The 20,534-nt window shown below is 37.2% G+C and overlaps 1 protein-coding gene across 1 annotated transcript in view; it reads right to left on the bottom strand.

The window, feature by feature from the left end:
- SIK3 (SIK family kinase 3) overlaps nt 1-20,534 on the bottom strand; it is a 272,938-nt gene that overhangs the window by 60,856 nt on the left and 191,548 nt on the right. Inside the window, exon 4 of the mRNA XM_023739963.1 lies at nt 14,216-14,377. Coding sequence (XP_023595731.1) covers nt 14,216-14,377 — 162 coding nt within the window. The remainder of the gene's footprint in view (nt 1-14,215; nt 14,378-20,534) is intronic.

Genomic DNA, 20,534 nt, shown 5'->3' with positions numbered 1-20,534 from the left:
ATTCATCATTGTTTTTTATTGTTGTGTAGTATTCCATTGCGTGAACATACCATGATTTGTTTATCCATTCTTCCACTGATGGGCACCTAGGTTGTTTCCATCTTTTTGTTATCGTGAACAGTGCTGCAATGAACATGGGTGTGCATGTACCTATTCGTGTGATGGCTCTTATTTCTCTAAGATATATTCCAAGGAGCAGGACTGTTGGATCATATGGCACTTCTATTTCTAGCTTTTTAAGAAAGTGCCAAATTGATTTCCAAAGTGGTTGTACCATTCTACACTCCCACCAACAGTGTATAAGGGTTCCAGTCTCTCCACAACCTCTCCAACATTTATTATTTGGTGTTTTTTGGATTAATGCTAGCCTTGTTGGGGTGAGACGGTATCTCACTGTAGTTTTGATCTGCATTTCTCTAATGGCTAATGATCGTGAGCATTTCCTCATGGTGTCTGTTAGCGGCTGGAATGTCTTCTTTGGCAAAGTGTCTGTTCATATCCTTTGCCTATTTTTTAATTGAGTTAGTTGTCTTTTTGTTGTTGAGGTTTTGCAGTAGCTTGTAGATTTCAGAGATTAGATGCTGATCAGATTTGTTGTAGCCAGAATTTTTTCCCAGTCTGTAGGTTGTCTTTTGACTCTTTGAGTGAAGTCTTTGGTGAGTATAAGTGTTTGATTTTTACGAGCTCCCAGTTATCTACTTTCTCTTCGGGTATTTGTGCATTGTTACTTATGGTTTGTATCCTGTTTATGCTATGTATCAGGGCTTCCAGTGTTGCATTTGAGACATCTTTAACCTCCACCTCATAGGAACCAGCTTTGGGCTGTTCCTTATAAAAGAAATTATTTGTTTATACATACAATGGAAAATTACTCAACCATAAAAAGAATTGAAATCCTGACGCATGCCACAATATGGATGAACCTTTAAACATCATGCTGAGCGAAATAAGTCAACTGCGAAAGGACAAATACTGTATGATCTCACTTACATGAAGTAAGCAAATATACAGAAAGCAAAGATTATTAGTGGTTACCAGGGTGGGGAGGGGAAAGGGAGAGTTTTTGCTTACGGGGCATTGAGTTTATATTAATGTTGGTGGAATAATTTGGAAAAGGATAGAAATAATGGTTGCACACATAAAGAATGGAGCCCTGGTGGCACAGTGGTTAAGAGCTCAGATACTAACCAAAAGGTTGGCAGTTTGAATCCACCAGTTGCTCCTTGGAAACCCTATGAGGCAATTCTACTCAGTCCCTATAGGGTCGCCATGAGTCAGGATCAACTCAACGGCAACAGGTTTGTTTTTTCTCATTTTACATAAAGAATGTAATGAACAGGAATAGGAGGAGGATATAAAATGTGTGGCTACCTGCCTCCATAAACAATTGCCTCCTTTGTCATGAGACCAGAAGAACTGGATAGTGCCTGGCTATCATTACTGAATATTTTGATCAAAGATTCCATAGAAGAATCCTGATCAAAAGGGGGAAAACACAAAACAGAATTTCAAACTCTCATGGACCTCAGACATCCTAGAGCCATGAAGGCTGGATGAACCAACCCCTGAAACTATTGCCTGAGATAATCCTTAAACCCTAAACCAAAAATATCCTCTCAAGTCTTCTTAAAACCAAACAATAGTTTAACTTAACTAGTAAAAAATGTCTGCCTTGAACATTATGCTCTTTTAAGAACTATCTTTATGGGATCAAACTGACAACAACTCAAAAGATTAGATAAGAGCCTCACTCAGGAGGCAGTAAATTTAGGTCAATGGGGGAGGAACAACTCAGAAAAGGAGGGTGAGAATGGTTTTACAACTCAGAGAATGTAATCAGTGTCACTAAATGGTACACGTAGAAACTGTTGAATTGGTTTATGTTTTGCTGTGTATATTCTCACAACAACAACAACAAAATAAATAAAATTATAAACAAACAAAACAATGTAATCACTGTCACTGAATTATACATGTAGAAATTGTTGAAATGGCAAATGTTTTGTTGCGTATATTTTTAGCACAATAAAAAAATTGATTTAAAAGTTCATTATGAATACCATTTAAGACAAATTCATTTCTTCCCATTTTATAAGAGACTCTATATAATTTACTTAAATTATGTAATTTAATTTATAAAGTTTAAAAATGCATAATGGTTAAAACTATTATGGTAAACAACTACTTCAACTGCGTGATAGATTGAATGACTGAGTCATAAGCGTGCTCATTAGCTCTCCGATTACAGGTATACCCAGTGATTTATACTCAGAGGCTCTCAAACTGTTACATTTAAGGAGGACGGGGAAGATCTAAATAATTACTTTACTTACTGACTTCTAAAAAATACAGAAGGTAACAGATGTCATTATTACTTTTTAAACATGAATCTCCTGGAACAGTGAGAACCGCTGAGGATTCAAAAATCACTGTCTGGGAGAAGATCCTGTATACTATATACTATTTGAGGTGCTAAAGTAAGGGTCGTCTGTGTGGGGCCTGAGCAAAGAAGAGTCAAAGAGCTCACATATCAGGATATTTTTTTAGAGGAAGAATGCTTTAGGATCTTACAACTCCTTTTATTTTGAATACTGTGCCTACCAGTAACTGAATTTTTCTCAGTTTGACACTAGGAAAGCAGATATAAACATTATACTTGCTCTCTTATGATTTTAAGAGAACTGATAAAAGTATGTTTCAGGACTTAAAGAAATGAGAAACAGATTTTGGACTACAGGGACTCTTTATAATACTCTGTCACTTAGAGAAGTCCTGCTTAAGAAATCTGTCTCACTTTTAATAAAATTTTTGTAAAAATATAGATAACACAATATTTGCTAATTCAACATTTTGCATGCAGTCTCACTTTTTTTAACATCTCATTAATTTTAACAGTTTCTATCATACTTTGGAGTCCCTGGGTGGTGCAAAAGTTAACGTGCTCAGCTGCTAACCGAAAGGTTGGCAGTTTGAGTCCACCTAGAGGCCTTGGAAGCAAGGCCTGATGATCTACTTCTGAAAAACCAGCCATTGAAAATCCTATGGTGCATAATTCTACTCTGATATACATGGGACTGCCATGAGTTGGAACAGACTCAATGGCAACTGGCTCAGACTTTCCACAATACAATAAAGACTTCTGTGGAATCAGAGCAAGGGAGCACTCCGGGTGATTTGTTAGTTCCTGCCCAACACCAAACTTGTGATGGAGGAGCTTAAGACTGTGAGAAAAACAGAGTTAGGGAAACATGGTCTTTGGTAAACTTATTAAAGTTCTTATAGTTTTTACAACCACTAATAAAATAAAAAAAAACACTCTAAATAAACAGAATACCAATGTTTCTCTAAAAACATCTTAAATTCGAAACACAGGTGTTTGCATAATTTCCTTCAACCATCCCTTGCCTGCTAGAGATTTTTCAAAATTGTCATTTTCTGCAGCTTCAATAAAATGCAGGTAAGTTTAGGTTTCTTTGTTCCAAACACTATGTAGCCTAAGATGCAACTTTTACTTTGAATCATCACTTATCCAAATTTTATGAAATGTTCTCAACGTGGTCCCAGAGACAAACAGCAATTTTAAATGTTGAGATGCTTTGGTGGGTCAAAAGAACGTGCCATCAAACCCTCTGATTTAGGAAATAATATTGGAGTTATTATTCCCTTTCCTGGAGCATACAGAATGTGATCCAGCTGGAGCCGGGCTCACAAGGACTCACAAGGACACATCAACTGGGCCCTGAGGTATAAAGGCAATAGCTAAAATAATCTTGGAAAATAGCTTTTAGGGAAACTTTCAAGCCGACCAAACAGAACACAGAAGACTTTCCACTCTTACCTTTTTCTATTAGCATTTAGTGAATAGAAATTTGTTGGACCAATGAAGACCCTCCTGACTGTCATTACTGAAACCTGTACCAATGATTGTTAAGACAATTCAAAATGTAGGATCACAGTTTCTAGCCAATCTGAAAAGGCTAAGCTTTCAATGGTTTTGCCCATTTGTAATGTTAATATATACTGATAACTCTGTAACTATTCTTTGGACTCAGGCAGACATAGCTGTGGAAGCATGCTTGTCCGTCTTCCCATTCTTGCCTATTCTGTAATATTCTTTAGTGTCCGGCAGACATGGCTGTAGCACCATGCTTGTCTGCTTCCCACTTTTGTCCTTTTGAATATATGCCAGATGAAACTTTCTTTTTGCTTTACTAAACTTTATGATGTTTTTACCCTACAATACCTCTTAAACTCAGCTCAGTTCCTTTCTCCCTCGAGATGGAGGAGGGAAGCTCTGAGCCTCAACTTTCCTTTCCTGCAGCTTTTCTTTTGCCCAAGGCCTCAAAGCAGAAGCTTCCATTTCCTTCCGGCCATCTGCTTCCCTTCCCCTTTTCTATGCTCAACCTCCAATTCCATCATTTTCTAATTATCCTCAAAATAAGATACTTGCAATTAACTTATTTTTACGATTTACTCAAGTTTCTCAAACTGACTATAGATCCTCAGGTATAATGCTGTAGTGTGCCAAGAGTTAGTGAAACCACAGGCTAAACAGAATGCATCTTCCCGGAACATCGACTTTTTTCTACATTAATCAATAATTTTAATATTAAAACAAGTATAGATATGACATTGAGTAGAACACAAAATATACATGAACTTTAAAGACAAAGCATGTGGTTAAAGATGTGTTTAAAGTGGGCCGTTTCAGACTATGTAATCAATCTCCCATCCACTAACACCCTGATTTCATGCTCGTCTGTGGCAAGGGCGGGGAGGCAATGCTTCTCTACTGGTAGTGTAGCTATTGTGAGTGAGGTTCTATGAACAGAAAATTACTCCTGATCCTAGAAAAATGCAACTGCTTTTCAAGATCAGTAAGACCTCATTTATAACCTAGAACCATAACTGACAAAAACCTGCTCATTTGTATTTTAACTCTAAGTGGTATGACTACAAAAGAAATCAACTGTGTGTAACTGAAATGCTTTTTGAATAAAGGTACATTAATTTTTCATTTGTAAAGTTCCATCTTAACAATAGGATTTAGAAGAGATGATTTTCTCCATTTTCATCTTCCCAAGGGTCATTAATTAAAGTTGTTGAGCACCTTCCTGAGAGTCATACATCACTTCATGGTACAGACACATGCTGTGGCATTAAGATGCCTAGGCTCAATGATGACCTGACTTCAGGGATTCCCCGGGTCTCGCTTCACCAACCTGTCAGCTAGCTAGGTTCAGTGAATGATTATCTAAACAAAGGGTATTATTATCAAATAAAATTTGGAATTGTTATGATGAATATTACATAATTATTTTCTGTGGCCAGTCAGGGATATTCTCAATCACCTCCCTGTTGAATAGTTTTCAGAAACCCAAGACTTCCAACCCTTTTTTTTTTTTCCTCCTATATGATGGCATACTGAGAGTAAAAGATCAATGGACTTACTTTTAATTTCTTACTTTTAAAAATATGAAATAGTCTAGATCTCACTGCATGAGGATAAAAATTTCCCACAGTACATTAAACCCATGCACTCTGAAAATTCTTTCCAAAATATTGCCTTTTCTGTAGTTGCACTTCAGGTCTTTGCTGTCTACTGAACGCCAACTAAAACAACAACACCAGAGTGGAAACTATCTCATGGAGACCATTCTGGAAGTCAACATTTAAAGAGAAAAGTTTCCAATTTCCTTAGCTTAAAAAAAAGTTTCCACAATTATCAAAACATTCTCATAATGTCTGAGTATTTGAAAGAACTTTTCTTCAGGGAGTATGCCAGCTCCATTTAAGCTTTTTCCTAGGAATCTTTTTTAAAGATGAAGATTTATCTACTTAATCTTTGGAGACAAGTATTAAAATTACTTTCAAATGGAGGGTATCAACCATTAAAAAAAAAGTAAACGAGACAAGTTCATTTTTCTTTGATAGTTTAATATAATCCATCAACTGGAAAATCTGATTTCTCTATTTCTTTAAACATATCTTTGATTGTTCCCTCCTCCTGGCCCAGATATTTGATTGGTTCTTCAGTCCTACAAATTCGTCCTTTGCGTACGTGCACGCGCATGCCCTCTCTTGTACTTGTTGCCCTTTTTTTTTTTCATGTCTGCTACCACTTACCTTGTGTAGAATTTTACCATTTCAGTCTTTTAACTGGCTTTACTATTCCATTCTCCTACTCCCACTATTTTTTTTTTCCTTATTCATCTTGAGTTTGATTTATTAAACCTGGTATTCAAATAACTTCACTATCAAGTACAAATAATTATATCTCTTTGCCTTCTTAGGCATGACTTCCCTACTGGAGTTTCCCTCAGGCCAGTCTGCTTTACCTTTTTTGCAGATATGTCATGCGCTTTCTACTGTTGCTCATTCTCCAACTTGGCTTCCCATTGTAATAACAACAACAAAAAATCTCAAATCCTTACCACGTGCGTAAGGCCCCACATGATCTAGCTTTTGCCATCTCTCTCACTCCATTTCTTTTCACTGTCTCCTGATTTATTATCTCCATCCATACTGATCTTTCTCCTATCCCTCAGATAATGTCAAATTCATCTGTCTCAGACTTTTGCATTGATCTTCCTTCTGCTTGAAGGCTCTTCTTTGAAATGCAAGGCTGCTCCTTTGGCTTTTTTTTTTTTTTTTTTTAATTTGACTATGACTTAGATGAAAGCTTACAGCGCAAATTAGTTTTTCATTCAAAAATTTATACATAAATTGTTTTGTGACATTGGTTGCAATCTCCGCAATGTGTCGGCAGTCTTCCCCTTCCCCTTTATACCCCAGGTTCTCCGTGTCCATTTGTCCAGTTTTCCTTTCCCTTCTGCCTCGTCTTTGCTTTTGCGCAGGTGTTGCCCACTTGGTCCTATATACTTGACTGAACTAAAAAGCACATTCCTCACATGTGTCATTGTTTTATAGGCCTGCCTAATCTTTGGCTGAAAGGCAGACTTTGGGAGTGGCTTCAGTTTTGAGTTAGCAGGGTATTCTGGGGCCATAGTCTCGGGGGTTCCACCAGTCTCTATCAGACCAGTAGGTCTGGCTTTTGTGTGTGTGTGAGTGTGTGAATTTGAATTTTGTTCTACATTTTTCTCCCACTCTGTATGAGACCCTCTACATTGTGATGCCTGTCAGAGTGGTTGGTGGTAGCCAGGCACCATCTAGTTCTTCTGGGTTCAGACTGGTGAAGGCCATGGCTCATGTGGTCCTTTAGTCCTTTGGACTAATATTTTCCTTGTGTCTTTGGTTTTCTTCACTCTCCTTTGCTCCGAACATGATGGGACCAACAGATGTACCTTAGATGCTCGCAAGCTTTTAAGACCCCAGACACTACTCACCAAAGTAGGATGTAGAACATTTTCTTTATGAATTACGTTATGCCAATTGACCTAGATGTCCCATGAAACCATAGTCTCTAGCCCTCAGCCCCAGTTACTCAGTCCCTCCAAGTATTCACATGTGCCTAGGAAGTTTCTATGACTTTGCCTTGGTCAAGTTGTGCTGACTTCCCCTATACTGTGTGTTGTCTTTCCCTTCACCAAAGTTAACACTTGTCTACTATCTAGTTAGTGATTTCCTCTCCCCACCCCTCCCCTCCCTCATAACAATCAAAGATTGTTTTTTTCTCTGTGTAAACCTTTTCTTGGGTTTTTATAACAGCAGTCTCATACAGTATGTGTCCTCTTGTGATTACCTTATTTCACTCAGCATTAGGCCCTCCAGATGTGAGATGTTTTGCGGATTCATCATTGTTCTTTATTGTTGCGTAGTATTCCACTGTGTGTATGTACCATAATTTATTTATCCATTCATCTGCAGATGGGCACTTCAGTTGTTTCCATCTTTTTGCTATTGTGAATAATGCTGCAATGAACATGGGTGTGCATGTCTATTTGTGTTATGGCTCTCATTTCTCTAAGATACATTCCTAGGAGTGGGACTGCTGGATCATATGGTATTTTCTATTTCTAGCTTTTAAAGGAGGCACCATATCATTTTCCATGGTGGTTGTACCATTTTACACTCCCACCAGCAGTGCTTAACAGTGCTCCTTTGGCTTTTTGAGGTCAACTCAAATACCACTGCCTTAGATGGACTTTCCTGTCTGCCCTGGTTAAAAGCAGTATCTCTCTACAAGTCCTTTGATCACATTATTTGATTTTATCGTTTTCACACCCCTCACTGGAGCTGATTTATGTGTTTACTGTCTATCTCCTCCTATCAGAATGTTAGTTCTAAGGAACTATTACATCTGCTTCTGTATCCCCAGTGCCTAGATCAGTGTCTGCACATTGCAGGTACTTTATGAACACGTGCTGACTGACTAATCCTCTAGAATTCTCTACACCTACCAAACCTACCCACCTTTTATGACTCACCTCAAATCTTATGTCATCTATAAGATATTTATGTCCTCATCATCACTGCCTAAATTTCAGATCAACAGTTATTCGACACCTACTTTAGAACAGGTATGTACTAGGAGTGAAACAATAAACAGGATATGGTTACAGTCCCTGTGGAATTTTACAAACTAGTTTCTTCACCCTATGAACTCCTATGGTAATTAGACTGTACAATTAATGTGACAATGAGTCATGATGTGCCTTGTAATATCTCTGTTGTATCAAACTATAATCTGATAGCTGTTGAACACACTGTCATCAAGGGATGCATGCTATATGCTGAGAGAGCCATGTTGTTCCTCCCCATCCTTCACCTGCTCCTTTTAGTATTTACCACCACTCGAACCTCTTGCTTCTGTTATCATATCTAACTCTGATCCTCCTGCTTCCTGTATGAAAGATTAGAGGTCAAAAGTCCTACTCGTTTCCCAGTCCTGGACTCTATATGAAGGAAATTTGCTTGGGTACTCTATAAGAAATCGAAAGCTTTGGAAAATTAAATGTGTTGGAAGGTGAAGGGATTTTATGTTTTCTAAACAAGTTATATTTATATGCCAAATATGATGAAATTAAATGATACATGTGAAAATGTTTTATAAAATATAAATAAAAAGCATAATTTTAGTGTTATTTAACTGGGTTGTTTGTTTTCTTATTGTTGAGTTTTAAGAGTTCTTTGAATATCTGGATACAAGTCCTTTATCAGAAACGTCTTTTGCACATAAATTTTCTCCAAGACTGTGGCTTGTCTTTTCATTTTCTTTACAGTGAAGGTTTTAATTTTAATGAAGTCCAACTTATCAATTTTTTTCTTTCATGGATCATCACCTAGATTTTTTCCTATGTCATCTTCCATAAGTTTTATAGTTTTGCATTTTACATTCAGGTTTATAATCCATTTTGAGTTCATTTTGTAAAAGGTGTCAGGTTTGTATCCAGATTCTTTTTTTGCAAGTGGATGTCCAGTTGTTCCAGCCCTATTTGTTGAAAAGACTATCTTTTCTCCATTGAATTACCTTTGCTCCTTTGTCAAGGATCAGTTGACTATATTTGTGTGGGTCTATTTCAGGATCTTTATTCCATTCCACTGATCTACTTGTCTATTTTTCTGCCAATATCACACTGTCTTGATTACTGTAGCTTTATATATAGTCAGTCTTGAAATCGGGTAGTGTCAGTCCTCCAACTTTGTTCTTCTTCAGCATTGTGTTGGCTATTCCGGGTCTTCTGCCTTTCCATATAAACTTAGAATTTGTTTGTCACTATCCACAAAATAACTTGCGGGGATTTTGACTGGGATTGTGTTGAATCTACAGATGATGCTGGGAAAAACTAACATCTTAACAATATTAAGTCATCTTATCCATGAACATGGACTATCCATTTATTTAGATCTTCTTTGACTTCTTCCATCAGAGTTTTGTAGTTTTCCCTCATAAAGATCTTATACATATTTTATCAAATTTATACTTAATGTATTTCAGGGTTATTTTGGTGGTAATGTAAATGGTGTCATGTTTTTAATTTCAAATTCCAATTGTTCATTGCTAGTATATAGGAAAGCAATTGACTTTTGCATATTAACCTTGTATCCTGCAACCTTGCTATAATCACTTATGAGTTTCACATTTTCGTGGGTTTTTCTTGGTGGTGGGGGAGGTTGGTTCTTTGGCATTTTCTACATAGGCAATAATGCCATCTGTGAACAAAGACAGTTTTATTTCTTCCTTCCCAATATACATACCTTTATTTCCTTTTCTTTTCTTATTGCATTAGGTAGAACTTCTAATACAATGTCAAATAGGAGCGGTGGGAGGGGACATCTTGTCTTGTTCCCAATCTTAGGGGAAATCATCTACTTTCTCACCATTAAGTACTGATATCAGCTGTAGGGTCTTTGTAAATGTTCTTTATCAAGTTGAGGAACTTCCCTGTATAGAGCCTTTTTTTTTTTAACAACAGATAAGATTCTTGATAACCACTACAAATTCTTAATTCTAGACTTGATAACTTCGCTTTTAACAAATAAAATTCTTTATACTGAAAATGATCAGTGCTTATTCTGGAATACTCATGATAGAAACATCTTTTAAGAAATTCTACAAAAGACAGATTTGCTACTGTCATTAGAGGAAGAGTTTTTTTGTTTGTTTGTTTTTGGGGAGGGGGTTTTTTAAAACAAACAAAAAAACCAAGGTTATTCACCGTAGGCTTTATTCTCTCTAGAAATAGAACTAGAACAAGAATTCATTTAAAAAAAAAAAATTTAGTAGAAAAATATCATAGGATGTGGTTGAATCTTATAAAATGTGTAACTGAAGTTTACATGTTCTCTCCAAGAAGGTTACCATGGGCTTTTATACTAGCTAGTTCTTGTAGTATCAAATACCAATGTAAACTGCCACATTAATTCATATAAAAAGTAAAAATAAATCAATATAAACATAAGCATTCCCAGAACAACTTACTCATCTTCTATATTTGAACCAGGATGCATAATTTTTTCATTAAAACCACTTAAGTAAACACTGGCATAAGGAAAACACAAATTTCTTAATAATAATTTTTATTAGTTTCAAATTAATTTGCTACTATAACATATATGATGATTTTAAAGATGAGCTACTTATAGACTAACATGTTAAATAAAAGGAAATAAAACACGTCTCTCATGGTTTCTTTCATGTATAGTGGTTTCTTCTTATTAGATTTATAATAATGCAACGAAAGAGACCACTGAAAAGATTTAAAAGTTACTTCTAACTTCTAGAATATAAAGTTGATTTCATTATCTATCTGACTTTATCATGTCAGAACCATCCAACCTACCTCTCCAAAATTATTCAGGCTCTAGTCAGCTTCAACTAAGCATTTCTCCCACTGGTCCATTAAGTTCAAAGAACTCTGGCAGGTGAAGATGAGAATTCTATTTAATTTATGCGCAAGATAGAAAGTTCAGGCAATAATTAAGAAACTGAGTAATAATGGCATGTAAGAGAAAGACTGCATGAGCAAAGATAACATTAGATATTGTGGCAGGCCACGAAACTAGGGATGTTCGTTTATTCTCTGCTTTGCTCTGAAAAAAAAATAAAATTTCAGGCTTTGTATTAATAAACTTAAAAATCATGCCAAAGTATATGCATTAACACACAGAGGGCCCCAGACTGGCTGCCTGCACCCGTATTATTGTTGTTGTTAGGTGTCGTTGAGTTTCAACTCATAGTGACTCTATGCAACAGAGAAGAACTGCCCCATAGGGTTTCCTAGGCTGTGTTCTTCATGGGAGCAGATTGCCAGGTCTTTCTCCTGTGGAGCTGCTGGATGGGTTCAAACCAGGGACCTTTCAGTTAACAACTGAGCACCTAACCTTGTGCCACCAGGGCTCCTTGCCAGCACCCCTAGAGTCTGTAATTATACATCAGCAGGTGGAGAATCTTACTGTGATTACTTGGATTTGTTTTAACTATTAATTAATAAAGAAAGGATTTGAAAATCTCTTCATCCAACTATTTTGTCAATAAATTTCCAATTTCAATTATTAACGACTACTGCTTTTATGCTTGGTTTCCCAATGTAAAAAGTAAGGCCACAGAAATTTTTCCTTAGCAAAATTAAAATGCTCCTAAATTCAAAACCAAGAACAAAAAAAGCACATACACACACACACACACACACACACACACACACACACACACACACACACACACACAAAATATGGGTCAAAAAAACCAAAACAAAACCAGTTGTTGCGTCAATTCCGACTCATGGTGACTCCATGTGTTTTGGAGTGGAACTGTGCGTAGGGTTTTCAATGGCTGGGACCTTCCAGAAGCAGATCACCAGGCCTTTCTTCCAAAGGCACCTCTGGACAGATTTGAACTGCCAACCTTTTGGTCAGTAGCCAGATGCTTAGCCATTTGCGCCACCCAGGAGCTCCTAAATTTGGGTCATTGGGTGGATAATAATACTGTGGAATAAAAAGAGGGTCTACTTTTATCTCACTACCCTAATCAATAATCCAAAGAACCTTACAATGACATTTGTGATAGGCTGAATAATGACCCCCAAAGATATCCATAGCCTAATTCTTAGAACCTGATAACCTTACATGGTAAAAAGGACTTTGTGGATGTGTTTAAATTAAGGATGTTGAGATGGGGAGATTATCCTGGATTATCCAGGCGGGCCGAATGTAATCCTAAGTATCCTTATAAGAGGGAAGCAAGAGGATGAGAGTGAGGAGTAAGAAATATGACAACAGAAGCAAGGGGCTGCAGCAGTGCCAGGAAAGGTACATGAGCCAATGAATGCAGGCAGTCTCTAGACACTGAAGTAGAAAAGGAAACGGAGTCTCCCCTCAGAGCGTCTAGAGGGAACGAGCCCCGCAGAGATCTTGACTTTTTGCCCTGTAAAACTCATTTTGGCCTTCTGTCCTCCAGAACTATAAGAGAATAAATTTGTATTGTTTTAAGCCATTAAGTCTGTAGTAATTTGTCATGGCCACAATAGGACATTAATACAATACTTTATTACACTTTTAAGGATTGTGAAGTTGTAGTAGGTATTACTACTATTAATTTAATTGAGGCCACAACAAATAATTACAAAACAGGGTTTGGAATGCAATTGTCAGAACTTTCCATGCCACCCAGTTCTCTGGGAACTGCCATCATCTAGAGAGCTTTGGAGAAAATAAAATAGACGTAAGGGCAAGGGAAAAACATGATTTTACGGACAATAAAGCGTTTAATCCTTGTCTATTATGTAACCAAACCAGTGCAGGACTCAGCTTATAGACTGTGTGAAAGTTCTCAACAAGAGTGCAGCCATTAGACTAACTTAGATAGATAAAAAGCGAGGTGTCATTCCAAGGACACAAAAGTAGTGTCTGGAAAGTAAACAGGCTTATCTACACACGCACACACACACACAAAAAGTAGTCAGAAGATATCACCAGCCTACCAGGGTATGTAGTTTAACCTATAATATAATGTAAATCTGAACTCTCAACTTCCACTCTATTAAGGAAGGAAATCTTTAGAACTGTGTTTTACCTTGGCTTTCAAAAGTAATTATATTCTAGCTATACTTCAATTTTCTATTTGAGAAACCCTCCCTTTTTGGGAGGAGGAGAGGACACATAGTGCCATGCTGGAAACAGTCAGAAAACAAAAATGGCTAATTTTCAGAATTATACAATTTCTGTATAGACTGCAATCACTTTCTTCTATCAATAGGTGGTGAGCTTGTGTTGGTTAGGCAAAATACTGATAATTTACTAAAACTGAAGCATGAGCAGAGTAAGGTAGCAAAAAGTGCTTTATAGGCATTGTCAGGTAAGCAGATAAGTTGGATTGCTTATAAACCTATATAAGATCTGTTCTTACTAAGTTACTGTAAAGCTACGGCGTTTAGAATAAGCAGTGATACAAATCAAACTTCTCAGCTGATGCTAGGAGGGTATATGATTTTCAGCAGCTTTCCTTTCCACTTTATTTTGTATTTTATTCCTTACTATTTATTAAAAGGGACAGATCTGTCAATCAAAATAATAGAAATTTAAATATCATCCTTTCTCTTCTTTCTCCCTTGCCTAGTTCCATCTAATGATACATGATAAATAACAAAAATATATTTTGAAAGTTTACAAATTTTCAGGTCACACAAAAAAATTTCTAAATTTTCCTTATTTTTACAATACTTCTTTGTGAATAGGTAGAAACAGACAATCCTTGCTTTAAGGACCCTGAAAGGAAAGCTCCTTTTGTCACCTATTTCACATCGCCAGCACATCTCACCTGCTATTTTGATATTTAGGTTGGCATCCAGAAGCAAATTTTCTGCTTTTAGATCACGATGAACAATGTTCCGACAATGACAAAAATAGACAGCTGCGACGATCTGTTTGAACTTCCGACGTGCCTCCTTTTCTGCCATTCTACCATGGGCCACCAGGTGGTCTGTGTGAAAGACGAGTAGGGTCAGTCTCATTTTTGACACTAGTATAATTTCAAAAGGTGGACTTAAAAACAACAACAACAAAAAGGAAAACAGCACACTTAAGTGCTGGTTTGTACCTATAAAAATTCATTAATAATTAGTAAACTAAACTACGTTAAGTATCAAGTTCCGCTGAACACAAGTATGCACAAAAATATACTTGCCCTCCCATAACAAAGCTTTCTGAGGGATATTATGGTAATGCTCAAGGATCAGAAGACTCAACACCTTCGTTTTCATATCCCCACTGCAAAATATTACATACACACAAGCAAACACACATATGAAGATAAATATCAGCAGTATTTCCTGTGCTAAAAAGTGTGAGTCAAAAAAGCAGAGTCAGTAATCAACATTTTAGGAAAGAATAGACAGAAATTAGTCATTACTAAGGGGGAAAAACTGCTTTATATAGGACTCTGTTTAGGTTAATCTGTCTTCTCAAAGTTCTACATCTGAAAATAAAAACATACTTGTTTAGTCACTATTCTCTAGAATGTGTTAACAATATGCTTGCATCTATATATCTGTATTTGTTGTATTTACCAAATATTTTTTAAACTATGCTACTAATTTTTTTGCTGATGTCAGACGGATCTTGGCTGAAAGCAGATAATACCAAAAAGATGTTTACCTGTGTTTTATTGACTGCACAGAGGCATTTAACTGTACAAAGGCATTTGACTGTGTGGATCACAACAAATTATGAATAACATTGTGAAGAATGGGAATTTCAGAACACTTAATTGTGCTCATGCGGAACCTGAACATAGACCAAGAAGCAGTCGTTCTAATAGAACAAAGGGATACTGCACAGTTTAAAATCAGGAAAGGTGTGCATCAGGGTTGTATCCTTTCACCATACTTACTCAATCTGTACGTAGAGCAAATAATCCGAGATGCTAGACTATATGAAGAAGAACACAGCATCAAGACTGAAGGAAGACTCATTAACAACCTGCAATATGCAGATGACACAACCTTGCTTGCTGAAAGTGAACAGGACTTGAAGCACTTACTGATGAAGATCAAAGACTACACCCTTCTGTATGGATTAAACCTCAATATAAAGAAAACAAAAATCCTCACAACTGGATCAATAAGTAACATCATGACAAACAGAGAAAACAATGAAATTGTCAAAGATTTCATTTTACTCTGATCTATAATCAGCACCTATGGAAGCAGCAGTCAAGAAATCAAACAACGTATTGCACTATGCAAATCTGCTGCAAAACATCTCTTTACAGTGTTAAAAAGCAAAGATGTCATCTTGAGACCTAAGGTGTGCCTCACCCAAGCTGTGGTATTTTCAATAGCCTCATATGCATATGAAAGCTGGACAATGAATAAGGAAGACCAAAGAAGAATTGATGCATTTGAATTATGGTGTTGGCAAAGAATACTGAATATACCATGGGCTGCCAGAAGAATGAACAAATCTGTCTTGGAAGAAGCACAGCCAGAATGCTCCTTAGAAGGGAGGATGGCGAGACTTTGTCTCACATACTTTGGACACGTTATCAAGAGGGACCAGTCCCTGGAGAAGTACATTACGCTTGGTAGAGAGTCAGCAAAAAAGAGGAAGACCCTCAGCGAGATGGACCGACACAGTGGCTGCAACAATGGGCTCAAGCATTTGTGAGGATGGCGCGGGACGGAGCAGTGTTTCCCTCTGTTGTACACAGGGTTACTACGAATGGGAATAGACTCAACAGCACCTAACAGCACTAATTTTTTACAGATAATGTCAATAAAAAACCAACTGAAGCCACTAACTTAAATAAAATCATTTATTGGCCATGTTGCTAACTAAGGTATATCAAAAGAATTGACATGTGATAAACTCTTAATACTATAAATAGGCTAACCTTTACATTTAAAAATGTTCTGATTGACCCACAATCAGTACAGTAAGTTCCTAAAGTACTTTTCTCCAATAGTGGCAACAGATTTATATGGGACCAATAACATACATACATACGCTGTTGGTTAGTTAACCAACAGCATTTTTGGTCATGACAGTTGATGGGATTAGAAATGTTAGCTATGATACAGTTTGCTCTGTTTGACATTTCTAATAGTCTTACTAGCATTTTAACCAACTGATCTAGCCAAGAAAGGGACATATTTGCCATCATAAGCATCCTGAGATGGTAGGAAAGTGAAAAATCAGACAATATAGACAAATGTATTGTTGGTTTATCAACAGTAGTTTCAGTAATATAACCTAATTATTTTAGAGATGTCTCACCCACCCCCAGGACTTGTCAGATATATATCTTTTCTCATTACAAGAAAGAAGTTCAGGGTGAAACATATTTACTAGTCATGACTGCCAAGACTGAGAACTGAAGACAAGAAACGCTCTGGAGAAGGGAAGTGAAGAAGGGGAGCTAGATGACAATCCACCTACATAGCAAACTTTGAAATAATTCAAACTGCATTCCGACCATAAAGAACATAAAATTTTGGAATGTAAATACTATAGTAATTTTAAGAACAATCTTATACATAGATAATTTAATTATTAAGAAAGTCCCCTCAAAGGAATTTTTACAATTTTTCCTATACAACACACAAGATCTTTGAAATATTTTTCTCAAAAAACAACTATTACAGCCAAGATCACCAATTTAACAGAGGGGAAAAAAAAGGAGAAAATAAGAAGTCTTCAGCTTAGAAGTCAAAAGGACTAGAAGGTAGTTTTCTGTGGGGGTTTAGAGGTGGTGATAAATGAACTCACACTCCAGTGTGTTTAGGCTTCTGGTGAGATCTGTCTTATGAACGTTAAACAACACAAAGTCCCTAACTAGGGATGGCGACTTACCATAAGCTGTTAAAGAACTGGAGATCTATCAGATGCAAATGCTGTGTTTTATTTTAAGACACCATTCTCTAACAGTTCCTGCTCCTTTGACCCCATATTTCTCTTAACCAAAGGCCTAATTATTCTAATAATATGTTTTAGTTACTAAACTTTGTCTAATTAAAGAGCTTTGGAGAGACAACTATGCTTGAGAAACATAAAAATAAACCCTTATGAAGGTTTACCATCAGAAGCTTATTTGGCCAAGCCACCCATTAATTAAAATGCCCAAGAGATATCTGTCTGGCAGTAAATACTAATTACCAGAACACATCAAAGCACTTCTTAAATGCAACAGAATGATTAATTTTGTGATTTCCAAAGTAAGTGATTTTCTTTTATTAAAGAACTCTTTACATTTTCTAAGTACCTCATTTTCCTAAAATGATTGGAACGTTACCAAAATTGTTACATGGGCCAAGAGCTGATGGAATGCAGCCTAGTTCTCTTTTATCTTTACAGTGACACATTGGTTGTCCTTGGACAAATAATTTACATTGTCAATACCTCCACCTCTGGATCTACTGAACAGAAGTAACTTCATGCTATGGCCAAAGAAAGGGTAGCATATTTAGGAATCAACTTGTATCATATGTGACATAACTTTAACTTTCAAAGACATTTAAAAAGAAAAAGCCTACTCAATACTATACAGAGAATACTTAAGCATTTGTTAATTGATCACAAGGTTTACCAGGATTCTGTGGTGCTGGTTAAATGGTATTTGTGATGGCACACTGGATAAAACAGCTTAAACTAGTATTTTCTCCAGAGCCACACACAGTAGCCCTATAGTTATGGATATAAAAAAGATATACAAATCACTTAAAAAAAAAAAAAGTGTTAGCTGCAGACACTAGAAACTTCTGCCTAGCCATTATGTCTGCTGTTCAAGTTTTCTCCCTTTGAGGAGTACTATGCTCCTCTCCACATACAGGACCATTTTAATGGTTCAATGTCATTCAGATTTTAGCCTCTGCTTTTATTTTTGCCCATCTCGTTGGGCTCCTCCTCCCCACCTGGTTAGTTTGCTTTCAGTGTAGGCCTTTGGGGTCTGGTGGGTGTGCCAGGAAGCCAGCAGCCTGCAGTGGTTTTCAGTCCCCTCTGAAAATCGCCTTTCAGCTGCCTGCTGACAAATGGCTGCTTTATGCTCCTTTATGCCCTATAGGCAGGCAACACAAAGTCTTCAAGTTCAGATGTGAAATTAAACATTCAGTGAAGAAATCTAAAGCAGTAGCCCAGTCCTGAATTTAACACAAAGTCACAGCATTTTAATAAACACTGGGGTGCTTTCAGAACGCAAATGAAACAAAATGGCTTCTTAATCCACTCAATATTCAAAGTAAAATATATTCTGAACCTTGTTAGAATAAAGCCCATTTGCAAGGAACTCTATTTCAGAGTTGGTATGCTTCTTTCAGGGAGTTCAGTGAGCTAGCTCTCCTAAGTGCTGCGCTAGAAAGGCCACCAATATCCTCACAGTCCCTATCCTCCCACACTGCAGCCACAACCCTAGCTTCCTATATTTCCAGGACTCCTGTGGGTCCCTCTGGCGTCTAGACAATCCTCAATTAGACACCTGCTGTGTAAACTCCATCATAGTAAATCCCTTTCACTATCAATTAACTGCTTATCTACGTTGCTACTGCAAGTATGAAGCAATTAAAGTTTTTTTTTTTTTTTCCCTACCACAACCTCAACCCAACCATCTCAATTCAAGCAGAGATGAGGTGATTCTCAGTCAAAAGGAGAAAACTGTTCTCCTGCTTCAAGCTTTTATCAACAGTAAGGAGTCTAAGTCCTCTTTCTCACTTTCTAATTACCATAAATCACTTGGCATTGGATTTCTTTTTAATCTTTGTATCTGTTTCTCTTCACAAAATAAAATCAAGTTAGTGATACTGAGAGATTTATACACCCCATTAGAAGTAACATCATTAGAAATGGAGGGAATGAATTCTGAAGTTTCAAAAGAATTAGAGCACCAGCAAGTAAGGCTTGCTTCAGAATTCACTGTTTGTAATTTTGTCCCAATCTGGCTCAGGAAGAAATATTTTGTGGTACATTGAGGCTCTAACCTTTCAAAGAGCAAAAATACACATAAGCCAGTCTTAGCTTCCCTAGACCAGCTTTACTGGAGTGTCAGAGGCATGCCACTAATGGGATAGTGGTAGAGAGCCAACATTTCTTAAAATAAGTCACTTTTCCACTGTAAACAGACAGTGTCTCCATTTGTCTGCTAAGCCTACAACTTATAGCTCATCGAAAACGCTAGATGAAAATGAACAGACCCTGGCAGCATGTCAAGCAACAGGGCAGAACTTCATTTCTCAGGATGAAGAAACAACCCAGCCTAGAATGGGGAAAAGGTGGCATTTGTGCTACTGTTAGCTGGTTACTTGAAAAAATTTCTGCCAATTCCAAGCTAACCAAAGCAAGCAGTTCTTTGCTTTGCCACTCAGTTCTATCATTTCTTCTTCCTACACCCATGGAAACGACTTCCTGTTTATCAAACAAATGCTTCTTTCCAAAAGAGCCAGGGTGAGGCCAAGATCACTCAGCAGCCTGTGAGCAGGTTAACAAGAGCGCACTCACTTTAACATCATATTGTCCTCTAACTTGCAGGACCCAGGCTGCTAGTGACTAGATGAAGAGGGTTTCGTTGTTTTGTTTTCCTTGCCAAGATTCCAGCTACCTCACACCAGGCTTCTTTACTTGTTGCTGCTGCTTATTACCTTTTTTTCTTCCTTCATCCAGTAGTCCAGGACAAAAACTGTGTTTTCATCCTTCATTCTTCTCTTTCTCCTATGCCCTGCATCCAATCTACCAGCAAAATCCAACGATTCCACCTTCAAAATATAGCCAGATTTCAATGATTTCTCACCCATATCTCCCTTCTACTCTAGTGCCACTATACTAGTCCAACAGCCATTCTTTCTCTCCTGGATATTACAATATCAGTCGCTGTCAAGTTGCTTCTGACTCACGATGACCCCATGTGTGTCAGAGTGGAACTGCGCTCCTTAGGGTTTTCAATGGCTAACTTTTCAGAAACAAATGGCCACATCTTTCTTCCGAGGCACATCTGGGTAGACTCAAACCTCTAACCTTATGGTTAGCAGCTGAGTGCATTAACCATTTACACTACCCAGGGACTCCAGATTATTGCAATAATCAAAACAAACAAACCCGTTGCTGTCCAGTCAATTCCGACTCATAGCGACCCTATAGGACAGAGTAGAACTGCC

The sequence above is a fragment of the Trichechus manatus genome, unplaced genomic scaffold, assembly GCF_000243295.1.
Source record: "Trichechus manatus latirostris isolate Lorelei unplaced genomic scaffold, TriManLat1.0 scaffold00143, whole genome shotgun sequence".
Taxonomy (NCBI): domain Eukaryota; kingdom Metazoa; phylum Chordata; class Mammalia; order Sirenia; family Trichechidae; genus Trichechus; species Trichechus manatus.
The sequence above is the reverse complement of the archived record's forward strand: the minus strand, read 5'-3'. Positions and strand labels throughout refer to the sequence as shown.